The following is a 24,160-nucleotide window of genomic DNA, read 5'->3' as shown; positions in this document are numbered from 1 at the left end:
AAAACCATTTTTTTTTTACGTAAGCTCATAGTAGTTTAATACACCTAATATAAAGAAGCACCATAACTTAAAATGTATGTAACATGTAGACTCTAATTTACAGATTAATTTATGCATTCCACAGTTCTTTTGCAGCGCTCTCAGAATCGCTGATGTACTGTCTTTGTGAATGCACTGAAGTGTGTATGTGATTTCAATGGAATGTCACACATTCTGAGCGCATATACTGCAGAGAATGGGTTTCCTTCCCCTGATGGGGAGCACAGCTGTTTCTCCATAATGGGGATTGTTTTGCTCTTATTTCATCTGGCCAGCAGTGAGCAGGAAGTATTGGACCAGAGTGGAAACTCATTCCAACATTCACTTCTCTTTATTGTTCAGTCTTTTCAACTGAATATTTACCCCCATTTGTTTGCTGACTTAAAGTAATGCCAATGCTGAATAAAAAGGTTGTGTTGCCTAAATTCTGCATAAGTTAAGGTACTTGCATGTGGGCTTCAGTTTATAAGAAAAGTGTAATTTAATAAACTGCACATTATAGAAATTATAATGTCCCCAGTTGCAGTGATATTAAAGACACCTAATACAGCTGGACAGATAAGTTTACTATGATCAAAGCAGAATGAAACACTATTTATAATAGCTGACATAGTGACATCACATTCATGAGGTTCAGCTGGTAATCTATTAGCAGAATAGGAGTTTAGGTTATAAACTGAAACAGAAAGGGCTTCAGTCTTGGAGTGAATACCGCCCTTGTGCTCCAAAAACTCAAGTTATTTGCCACGTCCTCTTGGCTTTTTTTTTGGGTCCTGGCATGTATTTGCTCAGTGCTGTCCAATGTATACACATGCAGGTTAAATGAGGACTCAGATCACTTCAGGGGTTTATGCTGTCGTTAGAACGCTGCATGTTTGATTACATTTGTTTTCTGTCCCATCACAGTTATTTACTTGCCATTAAACAGTCATCATGTAGATGAAAACATAAAGAATAGGCATAAAACAGTATAAGGGTGTGGGCTGACGTAACAGATGGTAAAAATCAAAACAACACCAGCATATAAAAGCTGCACAGAATGTGTCCTTAATTATGATGCGCTATTCACCACTCCCTCCTCCACTAAACTCCTAAATGATGTCATGGGTTTTTGGCACTAGGATTGATTTAGCTGAGAGGGGCTTGATGTGCTCTGGACTCTCCTTCATATGCTATAAAGTGACCCATATGTTGCTGTTTAGCACAACTGTGAAAGCCAAAAATGTATCATGTTTTGTTTAGCTTGTTTGTTACCTAAATGGTAAGACTTTACAATAAGCTTCCATTAGTTAACGTTAGTTAATGCATTAACTTGTCATTGTTAATGTTATCTCAGGTCCATTAAATAGTATTAACAGATAGAACTTTTGATTTTAATAAATATTGAAAATAATATTAACTAAGATTAATAAATGCTTCAGAATGTTATGTTCTAATGTTAATTAATGTTAACAAATGGATATTGTAAAGTGTTAACCAAAAAAGAAAAGCATACACTGTTTTTAGCATGTAAATGCATGCATACAGTAATGATTAGTGCTTTCTGCAGGTGTGTAATTATGTACTTCCAATCAATGCATAATTTTAATATAAAATATGACTGACGGGTAATTATATATAATTATCATCAGTCATTGTGTCCGTCTTGTATTTAAACTCCCTGATATGATCAGTCCCTTGTCATTTCTCGTATATGACTTATGTTGTTTGTGTTGGATTGTTTTCTCCAGAAATCTCCTGCATATTTGTTTAGTTTATTAATTAAGATTTATTTTGGATTCTCCTTCATCCTCATGCTATCACGGCCACCGTTACACCTTTAGAATGACATCCCATAATAAAGTCAATTTATTAGTCACATAAAAAGATTAAGCACACACAGTACTACTATTTTTTAAAATGGAGAGTGTTTGTGAACTGTTGACCATTTAAATCTCCTGCATTTGAAATCACCAGTTTAATAGATGAAATAATGCTGATGAGATGCTGTTGGAATCCAGTTTGTGTTGCTGTTTAGTCTTCACATTATTAATCCACATATATCATGCTGTATAATGACGGCACTTCTTTAAGTGTATCTTGTGTTCTGTTGGTCTCAGCGTAGTTTTAATACCACCATATTCTGTGCCCACTGAGGTATGATGGCACCTTGCCGAGGTGTGTTATTCAGCTTTCTCTAAAAGGAATCAGATTACACAATCATTCTCTGTTCTTCAGCTGTTACTTGTCCTCTTGCCTTTTTAATGCCAGCAACTAGCATTAGTAGATAATTGTGCAAATCTACAATCTGGATCCACTTTCCTAATGCAGTTGTTTGAGTGCTTGAAGGAACCAACTGAGCTTCACATCAGATGTCCTTTGCCACTTACTCCGAGCCCTTCATTTAAATTTGCAGTGGGGCTCTAGGGGGAATGGTCATATTTCACACTGTCGTTTACTCACCATATGGGAGGAAGATGTGTAGGGAATTCTTTGACAGAAACATTCATATTTCACCCGTTCCATATGGTGAGGTATAACATTTTTCAGCATTTCCCATTTGATTACAATTGTGTCCAAACACCTTGAAGAAATGCAGATTGCCTTATCGCAATCTCTATAGAACACATTCCTACCACATACTGCAGAACATTCCTCACAAATTAAGTATAGAAATGTACAAGAATCGTTCAATTTAAAGAAAATAAATAGGGTCCACCAATGAAAACTTGCCACCATGGTGATTTTCAAAATGTTGCTATGTGGTTACTAATGGGTGTTGCAAGGTGGTTGATAGGTGGTTTTTCAAAATATTGTTATGCTTTTACTTGACAGTTTGCGGGTGATTTCTAGGGTATTGCTAAGTGGTGGCTAGGAATTTATATATAGTTTTTAGGTGGTATTCTTTTAAGGTATTCTAGGTGGTTTTTAGTTTCTAGGTGGGCTGTTGGAGCCTATACTATGGTGTTTATGTGTTTTTTAGGGTGTTCATGGTGTTAACTAGGGAATTGCTAGGGTGTTCCATCCATCCATAATCATCCATCCATTCATCCATCCATCCATCCGTAGAGTCGTAGGGCTGCTGGAGCCTATGCTATGGTGTTTGTGTTTTTTAGGGTTTTCAGGGTGTTAACTAGGGCATTGCTAGGGTGTTCCATCCATCCATCCATCCATCCAAACTGTTTATTCTCTGTAGGGTCACAGGACTGCTGGAGCCTTTGATATGGTGTTTATGTGTTTTTTTAGGGTGTTTAGGGTGTTAACTAGGGCATTGCTAGGATGTTCCATCCATCCATCCATCCAAATCGTTTATCCTCTGTAGGGTTGCAGGGCTGCTGGAGCCTGTGCTATGGTGTTCTATGTTTTTTAGGGTGTTCAAGGTATTGCTAAGGGGCCATGATATATGCTAAAGTGTTGTAGGTGATTGCTAAAGGTTTTCTGGGTGGTTATTGTTCCAAGACAAAAGAGCCCACCTAAGTCTTTAACGGCATTCTTGCTCAAGTCTTTCCTTCAATGTAAATCTAAAAGATTTTTCCCCTCTGTTTATAGTCTGCCATGCAGGTGAAAATCATAAATTTAATTGCTTAGAAACATAATAGCACACCTCTTCTCAACAAGTCAAACATTTTGAGGTATCATTCATATGCAGAAACGGTGTTGGGCAAGACGTTAAGAGGTTTTGAAAAGAACGTCTCTGGTGTGTTTCTGCTGTTGGGAGGAGTATTAGTCAGTGAATCAGTTTGATTCTGAAAGGAGGAATGGTTCTGAAACCTCCAGTGGAAAACAGCTCAAAAGCCTTACTCTGACCCACACCCTCATAGATTAATTTCATGATTAGTCACACACTGACATACACACTAAAACAAATCTGCTACATGTGTCACTCTATCACACCTTCATCTTCACCTTCACACCTTCATTTCACTGTGGCCTCAGACTTGTCTTACTGAGTGACCAGCTTGCCACATTACAGTTTGGATTCAAAACTATAAAGGACTGAAACAACCTCCTCATAAGCCCACACTGACAGAATAATATAGCTCCTCCAAGAACTTCTCACTTTTGCTGAACCACACACTATTTTTCAGTTTGGACTGGGGGGACAGTGGAGAGCTGTCTCCCTTTTTGGGCGTTTCATGCTTCAGATCTCTTCTGCAGGCCAAGAGGTGATGGGAAAAGCAGGCTCTCTGCTGGTCATCCAAACCACTGGACTTATAACTCTGCTCTGATACTTTTAAACATCAACAAGAGTTAGACAAGTGGTGTGTAATATGCTGTAAAACAAGACAATAAAGTGTAATTAGCTGGCTCTTTAAAATTGTATTGCGAGCTATTTGGGCTGCATGCTCACTTTTGAAAATAAAGGTTCCAAAAGGGGGTTTTCACAGCGATGCCATGTTGGGTTCCCCAATGAACCTTTCAGTGGTCCGTTCTTAAAAGAACCATTTTATATATATGCAATAACTTTTTTTTCACTATTTTGCAATGGAAAGGTTCAATGGATGTTAAAGGTTCTTCATGGAACCATCAATGCCAATATAGAACCTTTTGTTTTTATGAGTTGTAGAAATATTTCCTACACCTTTTAAGCCATTTTAGGTACTTAAAACTATATTTTCAGCTGTCAGAGAAACTGGTTCTGCCAAAACGTTGTTGCACGGCACTGAGAAAGCAGCAGTTCAATGCAAACACTCAGTTTGCTTAAAAATTCTGCATATTACTGTCATTTTTATCTGTTGGTTGTTCTGCTACATAAATGTCATGTATTGGCAGCATCTCAGGCTGTCAGCTAAATGTAGGACATTTTGAAATATGTCCATAAAGAAAAACTTTTTCCAGTCCCACTGTGACATCTGTAGATAGAGAATGGAAAGTGCTATTCTTTCCATTTTCAGTTTCAGATGGTAGTTTAAATCATTGGCCGCATCTGAGGTGTAACGTTTGTGCTGAACCTTTTGCTTGATTTTACAGCTGCCTCGGAAGTTAGCTGCGCTTGTGTTGCAGGAAATGACTTCACTTCACACATAACAAATATGACATAGATGCTTAATTTGACACTCTAAAAAAATGCTGGGTTAAAAACAACCCAAGTAGGGTTGAAAATGGACAAACCCAGCGACTGGGTTGTTTTAACTCAGTGGTTGGGTTGAATGTTTGCCCAACGTGCTGGGCAGTTTTATTTAACCCAACTATTGTATAAAAATTACTATATGACTGGCTTAAAATGAACCCAAAATAGGCTAAAAATCAGACACATAATTACTAGAGGCAACAATAATAATCAAAAGGTGAACATTTTTTAATAAGCACTTTAGTAAATGTTTGTTGTTGAATTATTATTCATTAAACTTAATAATAAATGTTAATTTCCAACAATTTAGGTTCATTTTAAACAACCAATACAGTAATTTTTTTTTTTTTTTTTTTTTTTTTTTTTTTAAATAGTTAAATAAAACTACCCAGCAGTTTGGGCAAATATTTAACCCAACCACTGGGTTAAAACAACCCAATTGCTGTGTTTGTCCATTTTCAACCCAACTTGGGTTGTTTTTAAGCCAGCGTTTTTTAGAGTGTACATTTCGACTTCGTTAGAAAATAATTGTGCAACCAAAAGCAGTGTATGCAATGCAATGAGATGCATGATTGTGTGCTTGATATACTGTTTCAGACCAAAGTTTTTGTTGTCCAGAAGATATTTGACATAAGGGTGGGTAACAATTGCCTTTATTCTCCCTGCTCTTTCCTGCATCAAAGGAACACACATATGTAGGGCAAAGGATAAGGGACATATAAAACAACAAAACTGAAGTCCCAGACACTATCCTCTGTCAGGATATCATGATATGTGGAGAAACTGGATGGGGGCTATTTAAAAACCTGTTTGTGTGTGGAGAGATGAAGGGAAGTTTAAGACTTAAGTTATAGTACAGATGTGCACATAGCCATTTTGCTGTCTGCAAAACAGTTGAGAAGACACTCTGTATTTATGAATCGACACGGGAGACCCACAGATCTGCTTAACTCATCATTGGACATAATACATTTCACATTCTGTTTATCATTGACCATCTGCCCCCTTATCTGTTGTTTGTCTGTTTATATGTTGACATTAAGAAATATAGTTTGGGGTCATTGAGTTTTTTTTTTCTGAAAGAAATTAATACTTTTATTCAGCAAGGATATTAAATTAATAAAAAAAGAGAGACATTGATAATGTTACAAAATATTTCTATTTCAAATAAATGCCATTCTGTTTAACTTTCTATTAATCAAAAAATCCTAAAACAAACAAACAAACAAACAAACAAACAAACAAACAAAAAAACCCTAACCCTAATGTTGTTTCCACAAAAATATTAAGCAGCTCTCTTTTCAGCATTAATAATGATAAGAAATGGTTTTTGAGTAGCAAATCAGCATATAAGAATGATTTCAGAAGGATCATGTGACACTGAAGACTGGAGTAATGATGCTAAAAATTCATCACAGGAATAAATTACATTTTAATATATATTCAAATAGAAAACAGTTCTTTTAGATTATAATAATATTTCACAATATAACTGTTTTTACTGTATTGTTGATCAAATAAATGCAGCCTTGGTGAACATAAGAGACTTTCAAAAATATTAAAAAATCTTACCAACCCTAAACTTTTGAAAAGTAGTGTATACTTATAAATATATATAAACCTCAATACATATTTTAGCTTTTTCTCTCTGTTTCCTTGGCAGTTGAGGATTTACAGTATCTCACAGAAGTGAGTACACCCCTCACAATTTTGTATATATTTTATTATCTTTTCATGTGACAACACTGAAGAAATGACACTTTGCTACAATGTAAAGTAGTGAGTGTACAGCTTGTATAACAGTGTAAATTTGCTGTCCCCTCAAAATAACTCAACACACAGCCATTAATGTCTAAACCGCTGGCCACAAAAGTGAGTACACCCCTAAGTGAAAATGTCCAAATTGGGCCCAAAGTGTCAATATTTTTTGTGGCCACCATTATTTTCCAGCACTGCCTTAACCCTCTTGGGCATGGAGTTCACCAGAGCTTCACAGGTTGCCACTGGAGTCCTCTTCCACTCCTCCATGACGACATCACAGAGCTGGTGGATGTTAGAGACCTTGCGCTCCTCCACCTTCCATTAGGGTTTAGGTCTGGAGACATGCTTGGCCAGCCCATCACCTTTACCTTCAGCTTCTTTAGCAAGGCAGTGGTTGTCTTGGAGGTGTGAGGGGATCATGCTCTGCTTCAGTATGTCACATTACATGTTGGCATTCATGGTTCCCTCAATGAACTGTGACCCACCACCATGCTTGACTGTAGGCAAGACACACTTGTCTTTGTACTCCTCACCTGGTTGCCGCCACACACGCTTGACACCATCTGAACCAAATAAGTTTATCTTGGTCTCATCAGACCACAGGACATGGTTCCTTAGTCTGCTTGTCTTCAGCAAACTGTTTGCGGGCTTTCTTGTGCATCATCTTTAAAAGAGGCTTCCTTCTGGGACGACAGCCATGCTGACCAATTTGATGCAGTGTGGGGCGTATGGTCTGAGCACTGACAGGCTGACCCCCCACCCCTTCAACCTCTGCAGCAATGCTGGCAGCACTCATACGTCTATTTCCCAAACACAACCTCTGGATATGACGCTGAGCACATGCACTCAACTTCTTTGGTCGACCATGGCGAGGCCTGTTCTAATTGTGGAGAGAAAATGGCTAATTGGGCCCAATTTGGACATTTTCACTCACTTTTGTGGCCAGCGGTTTAGGCATTAATGGCTGTGTGTTGAGTTATTTTGAGGGGACAGCAAATTTACACTGTTATACAAGCTGTACACTCACTACTTTACATTGTAGCAAAGTGTCATTTGTTGTCACATGAAAAGATATAATAAAATATTTACAAAAATGTGAGGGGTGTACTCACTTCTATGAGATACTGTATCTGCATCAATACATCCTGCAATTACATAAGGCCTGTAATAGCACTGATTATATTTAATTACACCAATTACCAAGAAAGGCCCACTGCCATATAGAGATTCCATCATCACTAGTAGCTGTTTGAAATCTCAGTCCAGTAGCAGTCAGATGAAAAGATGCCGAGGACAAACATAAACATTGTGTGTATTCAAAGATGTGTAGTAGATTTGTGTAGTAGATTTGTCATTTGAATGCACTTTTACTCTCTTGTACCTCTTCATGTTTCAAAACTGTGGAAGATTCAGTGAATCTAGACAGTGTGGTACAATATCAAAATGACAAGTGCATTGGTGCAGCGCTATTAGTACTGAGTCTGACTGTACAATGGTACAGTACATGGTTAGAGAGGTATTGTGGTATGTTGTTTTATAGCTTCTGTGTCTTTTAGAAAGTGAAATTTGCTGAGTTGTCCAGGATTTACAACAGCCATGCTCTTAGCACAAGTGTGTGTGTGTGTGTGTGTGTGTGTGTGTGTGTGTGTGTGTGTGTGTGTATTTGTGGTGTATGAGTCCTCACAGGAAACCACCATCTCATCTCCCTGCCCTCCTCAGAGCAGTTGTCTGTTCTCTAACTCACTTATTTCAACTTAGCTTAAGTCAGTCCATTTGTATAGCACCTTTAAAGGGGACATCGGATGCCAATTTTCCACAAGTTAGTATGATTCTTTAGGGTCTTCATGAAAAGTCTATAACATACTTTGATTAAAATTTCTTAATGGTTATGTAAAAAAAAAAACACCCTTTTTACCTTGTCAAAAACAGCTCTGTTCACAGCGAGCCGTTTCGGTGCATGTCCCTTTAAATGATAATGAGCTAGTGTTCACCCCACCCCTATCTTCAGTGGGCGGGCTGTAAACACTATTTGGCAGGTATAGAGTACCACAGGGATGACGTGTTTTTGTAGGCAAAACCCAGAAGCGAGTTAGCATTTTAGGACTTCCGGTTCCATCGCCCCGAAGTCAATGGGTTTTTTGAATGGGTTTTTGCTAAATTGCCTGAAATAAGGTCTGTAGTTAACAAAGCCTCTAAATATTTTCACGTTTTGATCTATGACATAAAACACACCAGTTATAACCTGCTTGTGATTTTTTAAACCTTTATTGTGTCTTTAAAAACAGCGGTTGCTAACAAATTGCTAAAAGGGACTACTTCCTTTGGCGGGGACTTTAGACGTCATCATGACAAACAGGACATTTGGACAGCATTTCTCATGAAAAAGTGGATAAGTATTCATACACAGCGCAGATCATAATCAGCGAGCATGTTTTTAAATAAAGTTGTTTTCTAAATAAAGTTTGAGGAAGCTTGGTGGTGGTGACGTTGATCCGCGACCATGGTGTGCTGTAGTCCGTTTACAGCCTACTGTTAGCTTTTTATATCTGACAACTTTATTTAGGCTTCAAAATGTATGTATATGATTAAAATACATTTGAAAATTACTTGTTAGTCATTAACACCTTTATAAACCTTATTGTAGTGTTACCATGTTATCTTTACATAAAATGTATACGGTAAGACAATCACATTAATGCATTGTTCATTATAAACGTGCAGTTATGAATTACAGTGAGAAGGTTCTGAATATAAGTTTGTTCGACTGTATTATTTTGATAATGAACAAGCTGCGATGTCACATTTGCAGTGCTTTGTTGTGTGTGCGTGAGGCGCCGGCGCGATCAAAAAGCAGTCTTTGCAAGGGAATTGCCTCATCGTCATGGCAACGGTTCGTGGCCAGGTCAGATTACATCAGAGTTTGTTGTCGTTTGTTGGAAAATCATACCATACTGCTCAGACATTCCCCGACCCAACAAATGCCGATTAAACATGTTCAGTCGGGTGAAAACAAGCTCCGACCAATAGCAACAGACACCTACAGGGGTGTCGTGGGAGGGGCCTGTGCAAATTTACGTCACTTTGCCAAGAATCTGTGAACTGCTTGATCTGACATAAGCCCTTTAAAGTGCTTATGATTTGTGGAGATTTAAAAAAAAGCACTGGGTGGATGTTTATCATTATAGGGTGGTTGTGTAGACACACTGCCAACGCACATTTATGTCCAAACACCATGTAAAAGTGAATTTTGCATCCAATGTCCCCTTAAAAAAAAAAAACTTTACATCAAAGTCCCTGAACTCTAATACTATAATAACAAGGAAAACTCCCTTAAGACTCCCTTAATATTATTTTATTCCAAAATAATAACTATAAGAATGCAGTAACATATTTCATATGCATTTTATTTGTTAACTGATGTTCAGCTGTTCTTTTCAGTACTTAACTTATTTTCTGATCATCAGTCATCAAAGCTTGTTATATTTGTACTGAGTTTATAATGGGTCGAAAGCAGGAATTGATTATATTTTTTGTATAATTTTATATCCAAATTCACTCCCTTTTAACTGGATTAAAGTAATAATTAACCTAAAATTAAGAAGTCATGTGAGATTAATGTGTAGAAAAAAGAAACTTAAGTCAGTTCAGATCATTGTATCAGTCAGTTGAAATCAATGACTAGGATTTATGAACAAATCATTAAGTCTCAAATGAACTGGGAGGATTATCCATGACTAGTTAATTATGATAGTTTCCTTACACAAAGAAATTGTATACAGCATAAGTCTGACAATTTATTCAGGTTTTTAAGTAATGTCTTGAATAACTCCACATATTGATGACAAGTTGCCAAAAAGTTTTAGCAGATTAACACTCATTGTGCAGAGAAGGCAGAACACTGTACTACGCCTTTTTAAAGACCCCCTTTGGTGAAAGTTTTTAATGTTGTTTATATGTCTAAGTGGTGATTTTAATATAGCCTACTTTAAGACAAACCATGTGCAAATTCATCCATCAACACCATTGCTGAGTATTTTCTCCTTAAAGGAACACTCCACTTTTTTTGAAAATAGGCTCATTTTCCAACTCCCCTAGAGTTAAATAGTTGAGTTTTACTGTTTTTGCTAAGCTATGCTAAAAGTTGCTCTGTCAGACCCGGAGATCGGCTGAATGGATTCGAAAAAAGTAAAACTCAACTGTTAGGTTGAACAGTTAGGGGAGTTGGAAAATGAGCCTATTTTCAAAAAAAGTGGAGTGTTCCTTTAAAACTGCAGTTTACCAGACAGTCTCAAAAACGAAACCATAACAAAAATGCAACCAATCTCATCAACGTGTGGGGCAGGGCTTTTCCTATAATTCCTATTATGCTCTGAGGACATTTTAACACAGTGAGCACAAAAACACAGACAGGAAAAATATAGTAGATGTATTATGTATGACATATATTACGATGTCATGATGAACTCTATGTCTTTCTCCACCGACTTTTTATGATGTCCAAAGCATACTGATTTTTAGAAGGCAGCTGCCTGACTCTGAGATGGTGAATGGGAACATGGTTTGTGTAACATTAGCAAAACATTATTAGCTGTTTGGTAATGTAGTCAAGACAAAGGCTAATCATATCAATTACCATTATGTGTCCGGTGTTGTGGAGAGTGATACATAAAACTCATTACTATTCTGATACATTGATACAAGCCTGTATAATTTGTTCTTCCTCTTCTTCTTCTGAATCAGTTTCTGGTTCAAATATATATGGCTGAATTAAACCAATATTTTCACTTGTCATTGTGCAGCGTTTACTACAGTAAAGTTGACAGAGTGGATCAGGTATTCTGAGCTGGTGTGATTGAGTGGAGACGGGGCTAATTTGCATATTCATGGTTCAGCGTATACTAAATGAAGTAAGGGTGTATAGTTACAGTCAAGCTTTTTTAAGTCATACAGAAATTATTTTCCCAGGAAAAAATGTTTAAATATGTCATTTAGATTACAAAAGATGAGTTTTAAGAAATAAAATTATTGACTGCAGGGGGACTTTAAGACTCCACAACATCCCTTTTTGTAATCCCAAATCAACTGATCAGAAACATCATGGGGACCATAAGTGGACCACAAGTCAGTAGTAATCTGTCATTTTCTAAATTGTATCAGACACTGTTTTGTAAAGCACTGGTAATGGTTAATATAGCGTGTCTAATGAGCACCGTAAATTACATATTACTCATCCACTGCCAGTGGCTGAGCAGAACTTCATCCAGACAATCAGAATTCTATACTATTTACTCCTTGGCAGAAAATAATATTTCCAAGTAAAATCAAAGGATATTTTCCCTTAAAATCTTGGAAATTGGGATCCAAGCCCAAGAGTTGTTGGAAATAAAGTTTTGAATTTAGGTTGCACAGTGGAATAATGCTGAACTGGACTCAGGCCTGCAGTCTGTGCCATGTTATTTTGGCAGTGCAGTGAAGTGGTAAAGATGGCTCAGTCTTCTGGAATGAGTCACTGTCTGTCAACTCCCTTAGAGTCAAGAACAATAATATGTATGATCTTACTGTATTACCTTTGACAACTGTCGCAAATCAAACCACATGAAAAGTATATATTGTGATATATATCGTTATTGTAAAGTACAGTTTCTTATATTGTTATATAAAACTTTTGTCATATTGCCAATTCCTTGTCATGCATGCTTCGAGCACTCTAACTGATTTCGGAAAAATATATTAGTATACTACACTTACTAGTTTTGTATATGAAGATATGGCAGAATAGTAAGAATGTTATGCTAGTATGCTGTTCATAAATATGTGTAAAAAGGTGTTAAAACAACTGTTTTAAATGTTTAAATATTTAATATTTAAATATAAATGAATATTGAAATAAATATAGTATCTTGGTTCATTAAAATGTACTGCCTGGATCTTGGATCAACAGGGCTAGGGTAATTCTGGTACTAGTATTTGGGTAACTTCAAAAATACCACAGTACACTTAGGATTATAGTACTTTACATGTGCTTTAATATTTTAGTAACTTAATTTGACATTATTACAAAGCAAACTTTTTAAAAATGCACTGAAGTGTGTTAAGAAATAGTGATGAAAGTATACTCTCTTTAAGTACACTTAAAAAGGTTAGTTCACCCAAAAATGAAAATTCTTTTATTATTTACTCAACTTTATGTTGTTCCACACCCATAAGACCTTCGTTCATCTTCGGAACACAAATTAAGATATTTTTGATGAAATCCGAGAGCTTTCTGATCTCCCATAGAAAGCATCGCAATTACCACTTTCAAGGCCCAGAAAGGTAGTAAAGAAATCGTTAAAATAGTCCATGTGACCACAGTGATTCAACCTAATTTTATGAAACGACGAGAATACTTTTTGTGCACAACCCCAGACCCCCCTCCCCCTTAATTTATAAAATTAAGGTTGAACTACTATAGTCACATGGACTATTTTAACAATGTCTTTACTACTAACAATGTCTTTACGATGGTTTTTGTTTTCTTGGCCTTGAAAGTGGTGATTGCAATGCTTTCTATGGGGGTCAGAAAGTGCTCAGATTTCATCAAAAATATCTTAATTTGTGTTCCGAAGATGAACGAAGGTCTTACGGGTTTGGAACGACATGAAGGTGAGTAATTAATGACAGAAATTTTAATTTTTGGGTGAATTAACCCTGTAATATTGTAGTATCTGCAACAGGGGTGTTTCCTCCGAGGAGGCAAGGGAGGCAGTGCCTCCTCAAAAAAAAAACTGGATGAGAAAATAATCGATATTACAAAAATAAAACAATGCAAATGTTACAAAATTTTACATTAAAAAGTGTAAAAGTCACTCGTTTTTCTAAAGAAACACTGTCAAACATCGACACCCGCAGGTGAAATTACAGCGGGGAGTCCGCGTCTCTTGTGCCTCCCTTCAGCTCATTGAAACAAAGCAGAGCCCCCAAAGCATGCGGTGGGTTTAGTGGGGGGTAATTGAGAATGAATGGGGGAAAGTCACGTGAGAGGAGGCAGTGCCTCCATCGCGCTATGATTGGATATGATCGTTTACAATTGGACATGATTGGTTCGTGTGATAAATCCCACCTCTTGTTTTCGTGCACGTTCTCATCGAATCGGCCTGAATGAAGACACCAATGGCGTTAATGGGAAGATTAATTAAAAAGTAAGTGATCAACTGTCACTTAGATATCACCACTTTATTTCATGTCAAAATCAAACTCGAAATGGCCTGAAAACATGATGACTGAGGGGGTTATTAGTGAGCAATCAGCGTGGTGAAATTAAAGGTCCATCTTTGTGTCTGTGAGTGAGTGACCAGTGTGTACAAGCTTGATGACTGCTGAAAATAAATTGATTATTAAAAAGAAAAGCTGAATATTAGTTTATAAATAATATATATCGTTTAAATTGTTACTGCCTTTAGTTATCATTTTGGAATAAATGTAAAAATGCGTAAAAACACTAACTTTATGAAATTTATACTTGGTTTTAATAAATAGAACATTACATAGAGTAAAAATACAAAATAGAATTGTATGTGGTCTCTCTTTTTATGTAATGTTAACTTAACCAGGAAAACTGTGTAACAGGAACATAAATGAGGACGTTGCCTCCTCATTTTAAAACACCACGGCACACCACTGATCTGCAAGTACAGATTCGGAGTACACTACAAGTTAATGGCACTTCTTTTTTCACAATAATAATCTGATCGTTCATGTGTGTGTAGGCCGGACAGAGGCTGAGCTGAAAAACTTTAGTCCTCATTACAGAAGGCAAAGCTGTGTTGCCTTCTTTTGCCATCTGAAGGATGAGGTGGAGCAGCACAGAGCAGGACAGGCCCAGCTCCTCAAACAGAAGGTGAGAGCATAGCTATCTTATACTGACAACATCAATTAATGTGGTGATTTTATTGCATTCTCACTTACTGTACAGTGTCAGTGTTATCTGATTTATGATGTTGCAGAGTCTTACTCTCACTGATTCTAGTATGTTTCACTTCAAGGAACCTCCGCAGGCCTCAGAAGTCCTGTACAAGGACAGCATGCTTTACTTTGATGACAACAGAAAGTGGAGAGAGAGATTTGTCGTAGTCTGCGCTGACTATAGCCTTGAGCTACATGATAGCCAGGAGGTCTGTAAATGTTATCTTTGATCATTGTCATGTAAAAGCCACTTTTTATGATAGAACATGCTCATGATTCTGTTATATTTTATGCATCCAGTCTTATACAAAGGGAACCCCTGCACGCCACAAACTTCTCCCAACAGGAGGCACTGTACTGACCTCAGAGGAAAAATACACTGCCATCGTAGACAAGGACTTTCCCGATCCTAATGGTGAGTGTTTCTCTAGTTTTACATTCTGATCTCTTTCTTCCTGTCCGAAATCGCTTACTCTCTTGAGTAGGTTCTTAATTTGAATAAGTAATTACTTTGTGACCGCTAAAAAAGTACATTCTATATAGTATGAATGTGTGTAGTATGAATGTAATCTGGACGTACTACACAGTGTTGCCAGATTGGGTGGGTGATTTCCAGCCCAAAAGCTCACCAAAACCTGCCCACTTCAACAAAAAACTGCTTTAACTGTCAAAATAATGTGATAGAATTTTATTCATCAATTTTATACATCAATTTAGATGTTTGAAAACCGCCAAACTGACCCCAAACCAGCCCAAATTTTGTCCACCTGCCCAAACCGATTTTTACCCGCACAATCAAATTCAAAACCGCCCAATCTGCCAACACTGATACTACATTCGCCACGTTGTCATTATCATGTGACCTACTGTACCAGCATCAGCTGTGTCACTTCACAAATCCTCTCCTGTGGCATCATGGGATAATAAAGTGTCCATCATATGCACACTTCAGAATCTCACCAGAAGAAGTAGATCATCCGGGTACTTTTTGAGTACTGTGAATTCGGACATACTTCTTTTGTCACGTACAGTTTTTCGTCTACTATATAGTAGGGAAGTATGCGATTTCAGATGCAGCCTTTGTGTGTTGTTCAGGTTCTAAGGAAGAGCCCTCCGTTCCTGTGGTGGCGGTTCCCGGTCCGCTTCCTGTGTACCTTAGACTGCCTTACAGACGAGACTCATACTTCTGTTTCCAGCAGGAGGAGAAGCGGGCCCGCTTTGTCTCGATCCTGAATGACTGCGTTCGTCATCAGAACCAAGGTAACAGATCAGTCCTCTGTCTCAGAGTGTACTTTTTTTAAATGTTGTTTGCGGTATATTTGATTAAATTCACAACTTATACCCACTGGGAAATATTTCTATTTACTCAATTCAAAAGTACTTCTTGAGGTCATTCTGACTAATTCTCTGTACACCCACCCAAAATCAAGCCTAAACACATGCTATATTACAGTAGTGAGGCTGATCAGAGGATACCTCAAGCTGCTCTGCTCTCTCATCAGTTTACTACTGTTTTTCTGTGGTGGTCATGGTGATACACTAATAATATCCAAAATTGCAAAGCTCTCTTCCTGCGTACTTGTCGCTTAGCGGTTACACGGCCTCTGCAGAGCATGAAACTGTGTGCAATAATGTTCTACTTCATCACACATACAACTGAAAAAAAACTCTTCACACCTTCATGCTTTACGTACTGGGTAAGAGGAGAGTTAACCACCAACACAGAGTAAAATCATACTGTTGTAAGATTATTTTAATGTTACACATAACTTTTTTTTTTATTTTTTACTTTTGTTGTTGTCTGCTATCGTAAGATGAAAGTCAGATTAGAAAAGAGTTAAGGGTCAAATCTCAAACCCTTATTTATGCAAAATAATAATAATAATAATTATGATGTCTGCTATGGATAGCAAAGCAGCACTAATGATTGTAGATGTTAGCAGTGTTGGGAAAGCTACTACAAAACTGTAACTTGCCAACAGGTTTGTCAGGTCTGTGCAACAAAAAAATAGCTCAATGCGATATTCTCCATGGGGTGGCCGAATTCTTGACTGAATTTACATCTGTGGGGTGTTTTGGGGGTGCCGAAATTGTACGTACGGGGGTGGACATCAACCCACGGAAATTTTTTTCCCCACAGCAACAACTTAAAAGTAGCCCAAAACTGGACTTGGCAACACTGCTTGCCAAGCTAGCTACTTATAATGTAAAGTAGTTAAACTATATCCATACTAACCTTACAAAAAGAAGTATACTTAAAGTTAATTTTATAAAGTAAACTTAAGTATAGTTCAATCATATTTTCCAAGTATACTTTATGTAGTAAGTATAATAAAATCAATGTACTAGCAATATATTTGTAAGTGTCTTATTTTATTACTACTTGGGACTGAACTGGTCCACTGTTTAATTTATAGAAGTATACTTTTAAGTGTACTTTAAATGTAGTAAACAGTTGTAAACTTTAAATACACAACTAGTTTAGAAACTTTTTTTTATTGCAGCTACTGTGAACTATAATATAATCGAACTTATAAGGTATACCTTAGTTTACTAGCTATATACTTCTAGCACACTTTTTAGTTTGTAAAAGTTTTTAAAAGTTTTTACACTTTGAAGTATACTCTTACTTTTCTTAAATATATCTTGGTCAAAGATATAAGTGTTGGACTAAAATACTGGTCAATAAGGCAAGCCAAGTGTACATAAGTAAAACTTTAAGTATATCTCTGATAATTACATAAAAGTTGTCTGAAAGTATATTCGGTTACACTGTATCTTAAGGTGACGTAGTTACATTGTACTTACTCAAATAAGTACTCAGTAATATAAATTAGCTACATGTACTTACTATAATGTTATGGTTAGGGTTTGTTTTAGTGTTAGTTACTTGTAAGTATGCATAATTTACTGTTATTGCTATAGTAAGTACATGTAGTAATGTGTAAGTACAGTCAAACCAAAATTAATTCAGACACCTTGAACATTTCATTCATTAATACAGTTTATTCACTATAGTTTAAAAAAATGGTAATAAAATATGACAAGATCTCAGAGTTAAACTGTGTCTGAAAAAATAATCTTAATTATGTCAGATAACACTTAAGCAAAACATGGTCAGGTCAAAGTGTCTGAATAATTTATCAATTATCAGTTTTACTGGTAGTCCACTGTATGAAGAATTTTTGGGTATAATATGTCACAGTTTACTTTATTTTGCTGTCCTCACTTACATAAATGAACTATAGTGTCCTGCACCCACTAGTAAAAAATATAACAAAAATATCAAAAATGTCTGAATAATTTTTGGTTTGACTGTATGTCACCTTAAAATAAAGTGTTACCAAATATTCTATATAATTTTATTTTTATTTTTTTTAGTTTAAAAGAAGTGTACTTTTAAATGTAAATGTACTCCAAATACAGCTATAAAAGTTAATGAAACTGAATCGAAAAAGTAAGGAAGAGCAGCATTCAAATATTTATTTTAAGAATGCTCAGGGACTTCTGCACAGAAGCTCAAATCAGTGAGTCGCTTCTTTTTGAACAGGTTCATTTACATTAACAATCCAAATGAACCGACTCGCTAAAACGAATCGTCTTCCCAATGCTACTTATGTGTTTAAGGTGAGTGTGTTATTATTACCTCATCTAAGTGCACAATACAGTGTGTCATTAAAAGTGGCAATGTAGCGTTTTGTTGCGCTGCTTGGTAAAATAGCTTATTAATGGCTTTTTTGAAAACAGGTAAGCTAAGTAAAATGTAGTTGCGTTAGTGGTATTGCGCCACTGAATAAGCTACTCCTTAACAGTAAAAGTGAGATTGTTTATCCCTTATTTAACATTACAAGTCATTTATGATGGGTTTCTCAGTTTTCTCTTTTTATCACAGCATCATACTTGGTAATTCCAAGCCACTTCTGTGTCTTGGTCTTTTTCCCTTTCGTTTTCATAAACCAGAAAAGAGAAGTTTCTTAGAGGTGCTCACATGATTCTTCATTACACAATCAATTCATCTGACAAAACTATTCTCTTCTCTATATTATCTGCAGATTATCTGAAGAGTATGGCATGTGAAGTGCAGGCTTTCCTGAAGGCCATTCACTTCTACAGGCAGGAGAAGGGCCACTATGAATCATGGGATATGCTGATGGGTCGTGACTGTGAGGTGGGCCTCCTGGTCTCCATATTACTCACAACTATGTTTTGAATGAGTTTCCAGAAAAGCAGATTCCACTTCTTTTGAATGAATCAGATGAGTCATGGTTCTTTTTTGATGTAGTGGCCACAGAGATGAACAAATAGTCTGACTTAGGTGGACGTCATAGTGTGGTCAGCAGACTGGTGCAGTCAGAGGCTGAGTGTGGACAGAGGGTCTGGTCAGGGATTTAGGAGTGTCTTGCTGTTAACATTCCATTTGTGGATCATTGGACTGTCATTTCATGCTTGACTGAAAGTTTTAAATGTGTGCCTACATGTACTTGTTTTACAAGATCAAGTACATATGATAGATACATGATTTATTTAATAGCTATTTAATTTATGAAATTCATATTTAAAATGTTACATTTAAGTATTTAAATTCACATTACATTTAAGTTATTTAATAAGTAGAAACTACAGAGGGCCATGGTGAATATATTTCAATACTTTGCATTCCCCTAAAAATCTTAACCCAGTTTGCTTACAAATTTGAGTCAATTTGTAATTTGTTTTGTCATATGCCAGACAAAATTTGAGTAATGGCACACCTCTTCTCAAAACGTAACATGATTTGAGGTACTGGACCATTCATGTTTGTAGAAGAAATCTAATAGTGATACATGCCTTAGAGGACACAACAAATTATGCCAAAATTCCTCTTGTAATCTCCTGTTGTTATGAAATCTTGAGATCACAACAGGGTCTTTCACAGGATGTCCCGTAGCCACTCAAGGAAACACCTCTGCCTTCCTCCAACTATTGTTGGGTCCCACATTGAACCCTAATTTGGTGGACAAGGTGTTGTTTTGTAAGAGAACTGAAAACAGACATGAAAAATAGGCTATTTTAACAAGACAAAACAAATCCTGAGAGGTGATCAGGACCTCTACTTTTTAAATAAATAAACAAATGAAATATTGTAAACTAAATTATTATATTATAATACATTACCGTAACTTCTACCATTTAGTTTTTAAAGACATTAATACTTTTATTCAGCAAGGTCACATTAAATTGATCAAATCTGACAGTAAAGACATTTATAATGTTACAAAAGGTTTCTTTTTCAAATTAATTCTGTTCTTTTGAACTTTCTGTTCATCAAAAATAAAAAAAAGTATTAGTTTCCTCAAAAATATTAAGCAGCACAACTGTTTTCAACATTGATAATAATAAGAAATAAGTTTCTTGAGCTCAAAAGGCAGAATATTAGAATGATTTTACTGTATTTTTTTTATAAATGATTAATAAATTATATTATCAAAAACAGTTTTTTGTGGCTACATTCATTTAAACAATTAGCATCATTATACAAGAAATTTGATCGTAGAATAACCAGTCAAAATCAAAAAGTATTTATGTAATAATTTGTATAGCATATTTAGTTACACTCACTGACGGACAATTGTATTTGTCTTATCAATAAAACTCAGTATCCACATAGGACTCAACTGCCACATCATTGTGGTGATTCTGGCTGTTGTAGACTAATTCATTGCTGTGACATTATACCACTGACAACCCAGTGATTCAACACTTTTACTGTTCCTCCATGAGTCAATGCCATGTGGATATTTTTGTGTCTGTGACTCAGTCCGGTATCATTACAGCTCTTATTCTACCATGGGCTTCCATAGTGACTCGCTCTGCCTATCTGCAGGTGCTGGCTAACCTGGTGATGGAGGAGCTGCTGCCCTCGCTGCAGACGGAGCTGTTGCCCAAACTGAAGGGAAAGAAGCCAGAGAGGAAGAGGGTGTGGTTTGCGGTCAGTGAGATCAGCCTGCCCCTCACATCTATTCTTAGATCTTTGACACGCTATGTGTTGAATGTCACAGTCAGGCAACATTTTGGCTGGTCCATTCTGAATATATAAATCCATTGTTTTTCTGGCCTCCACACCACCCAAAACAATAAAAGTTTTATACCATGAAACATAATTCTCTTTCACAGAGTGTACCAGTTAGATGAGGTCACTGCTCTATAAAAGGACATTTTTTTTGTCATTAGGCAACATGTAGACAAAGGCAGCTCTATGTTCATAATGAAGTGGGATTATGGTGGCCACATTTAGGATGTTACTGTGTTTTTGATTTTTTTCCTTTGGTGGTTAGACAGTGGAAGCAACCTATGAGCTTGTACATGAACAACTGCGAGAAGGATTGGAGAGTTTGAAAAATGAGTGCAGAGATGCCACCAAACAGCAGGAGGCGCTCATCCGCTCTGACATGGACCAGATCATCAACTCACAAACATTCCTGGAAACTAAATTGCAAGGTATGGACAGATATCAGTCCTATATACAATGTTCAGTTCCCCTTAGTTTTTTTACACTACCGTTCAAAAGTTTGAGGTCAGTAAGATATTTTTAAAAGACTAAAGGTGCGGTAAGTAGATTTTGAACAGCGCTGTAGGACATTGTTGATATTTGAAATCAACCCAAACAAACCCACCCCTCTCTTCATTGCTCCACCTCCAAAACTCACACTCCACTCATTAGGATTCCGAGTCGGTCTCGAACCCTGGCCCAATCACTGCTGGCATGTGAGTCGAGTGCACTAACAATGACACTAAACACCGGATTCTCTAGCGGTCGTCAGTGTGCAGTGGTTTAACTGCAAAACTCTCACTATCTGGCCCATGTTACACACGCAATGCGAGTGGATGTCTGGGTCCTAAAGAGCTTGCCCAGTCATAAACCTTCATTCCAGTGATATTCTTTTGAGCTCTTTTGTATTGTGTCCCATCTCTCGTTCTGCAGTTTTTTTTCTTATTTTCAAATCTCCCTCTTCCTTGTCTGTCATAGCATGTGATCACAGCGATGTGGATATGTTTGCACGAGCTCTGTTCAGCACTTCAGTGAAGGCACGTTTATTTAAATAGCATTTTATACAATAGACTGCTTTAAAGCAAGCAGCTTTACAATATTAAATATGAAAAAAACAGTCATGCAGTCATGGAATGGACTATGACTTTCTGTTGTTAAATACTTTAAAAATTAAAAACTGCTATAATTTGAACCTTTAAAACATATACACCTAAAGAATCCTGCAGTCACTTGACTATTTTCCCTTTACTTAGATTGCACAAAATAGTGATTAGTAATGTAAATGCTAATGATACTGTCTTGATTAAATAAAGTTTTTTGTCAGGTATTATGCATATGGTGGTGGTCTTTATGACGCCTTTCTTAAAGTATCGCAATATATCACAATATATCGTATCGTAACCCCTGTATCGTGACACGTATCGTATCGCCAGATTCTAGGCAATACACAGCCCTACAAGGAGGCATAAAATTGATCAGAAGTGACTAAAGACATTTATAAAAATGCTATTTCAAATAAATGCTGTTCTTTTGAACTTTGTATTTGAAAAAATACATCATGGTTTCCATAAAAATATTAAGCAGCACAACTGTTTTTAACATTAATAATAAGAAATGTTTCTTGAGCAGCAAATCAGTATATTAGAATGATTTCTGAAGGAAAACTGGAGTAATGATGATGAAAATTCATCTTTGCCATCACAGGAATGAATGACCATTTAAAACAGATTAAAACAGAACTAATTTTTACCATTTTACTGATTTTGATCAAATAAATTCAGTCTTGGAGAGTATAAACGACTTCTTTTAAAACATTAAAAAAAATCTTAGAAACCCAAAATTTTTGAACGATAGTATATAGACAGTATAGAATAATGTAGCATTATTTAAAAAAAAATGTTTTTCCTTCATAACACAAAAATCATATTAACCTATTGTATTTTGAGAGTACACCATAGGTGGAATAATAATTGTTTCTTTAATATTTAATAATGTTAGTCAATCATTTTCTCCTTTATATGCTACTATTTCTTTTTGCTATCATGAATAATGTGTTTAAAGCAAAATAATAATTGGTAACAACATTATAGTTGTGTTTAATGAGTTACATTTTTTGCTAAAATACTGTGTATCAGCCAATGATTTAAAGAAATAATTTTCATTACATACTTTAAAGATACAGCCTTTCAATTTATTCATACAATTTCCTAGTTCGGAGTGTCTATTTACACTAAGTGCAAATAGCGTCCCTTGTTGGCAAACGCGATTTACACTAGCTCCGCCCACGAATGTCTGGTTGGGCCACTCAAGTTTTAAAAAAGACATGTAGATTCAATGTCTTCAGTGGCACAGCAGCAGCAAGTAAGGCTTGCAGACTTCACTTTTAATGCGATCAACGCGGGTTCGAATCCACCTTTTGCCGAGCTCACATTTATTTTCTATAAAAATGAAAATAATGCTCAAAAAGTGGAAATAAACTGCGAATGAGTGGTTAATAATATTAAAAGTGTTTATTGGGTAGGGTTAGGGGAAGGTGTAGGGAGTGTTTTTATTCTCCCAATAAGGCAGCATCCATTTAATAATTGTAATAGTTATAATCATTTACACTCTATGATATTATTGCATCATGTTAATGTACAAAAATACTGAGGTGCAAACAACTGATACTGATACTGATACTTTTACATGGTGTAAACAGAATCTATCTCTATTTTCACCTGGTGTAAATAGCATATCGCTAAGAAAATGCTGCTATTGTCACTCAGTGTAAATAGAATATAACTATAATAAAATCTTGTTTAATAGCTACCAGTGAATGTGTAAGCAAATGGCCACCTTGACTTATATTATTTTAAGACAATCAGGTTACCCAACTCTTACAAAATTAAATATGACCATATTTTGATTAATGTATCTGAATATTTTTATGCATGTAAATGTAGTCAGCGAAACAAACCAAATCCATCTTCATGTTGTACGGTACCTTTTGACTTACTTTCTGTTTGTGTTAAGCTTTAGTATCAGAGCCAGCCATGAAATACTGTTCAGAGAGCGTGGCCCCATACCTGACCTCTATCCTGGAGGAGCTGATGGGTCCGGTCAGCGCAGGCTTCCAGGCTGTGAGACTGCTGTTGGAAGACGAGCTGACCCGAGTCTGCAAGGATTTCCCTCAGGGGGGAGTCACAGAGGAACTTCAGAGCGTAAGAGAGTGCAGAACATTTAGAAATATGTGGCAATACAGCTTTCTGGCATGCAAGTTCTTAAAATGAATATTTATCTGCTGATTTCAACATTTCCTGGCCAAGGCAATTGCACAACAATTGAAGCAAATCAGGTCA

General features: G+C 36.4%; 1 protein-coding gene across 1 annotated transcript in view; it reads left to right on the top strand.

Annotated features, from left to right (window-relative positions):
* Positions 1-24,160, top strand: part of LOC127523809 (protein Niban 1-like) — a 29,655-nt gene that overhangs the window by 925 nt on the left and 4,570 nt on the right. Inside the window, exons 2-9 of the mRNA XM_051914904.1 lie at positions 14,599-14,729; positions 14,875-15,003; positions 15,095-15,209; positions 15,890-16,054; positions 18,847-18,962; positions 20,658-20,762; positions 21,109-21,271; positions 23,835-24,022. Of these exons, the coding sequence (XP_051770864.1) occupies positions 14,599-14,729; positions 14,875-15,003; positions 15,095-15,209; positions 15,890-16,054; positions 18,847-18,962; positions 20,658-20,762; positions 21,109-21,271; positions 23,835-24,022 (1,112 nt within the window). The remainder of the gene's footprint in view (positions 1-14,598; positions 14,730-14,874; positions 15,004-15,094; positions 15,210-15,889; positions 16,055-18,846; positions 18,963-20,657; positions 20,763-21,108; positions 21,272-23,834; positions 24,023-24,160) is intronic.

This window comes from Ctenopharyngodon idella, chromosome 2, assembly GCF_019924925.1.
Source record: "Ctenopharyngodon idella isolate HZGC_01 chromosome 2, HZGC01, whole genome shotgun sequence".
Taxonomy (NCBI): Eukaryota; Metazoa; Chordata; class Actinopteri; order Cypriniformes; family Xenocyprididae; genus Ctenopharyngodon; species Ctenopharyngodon idella.
Note: the sequence above shows the minus strand (reverse complement) of the source record. Positions and strands in the feature narration are given on the sequence as shown.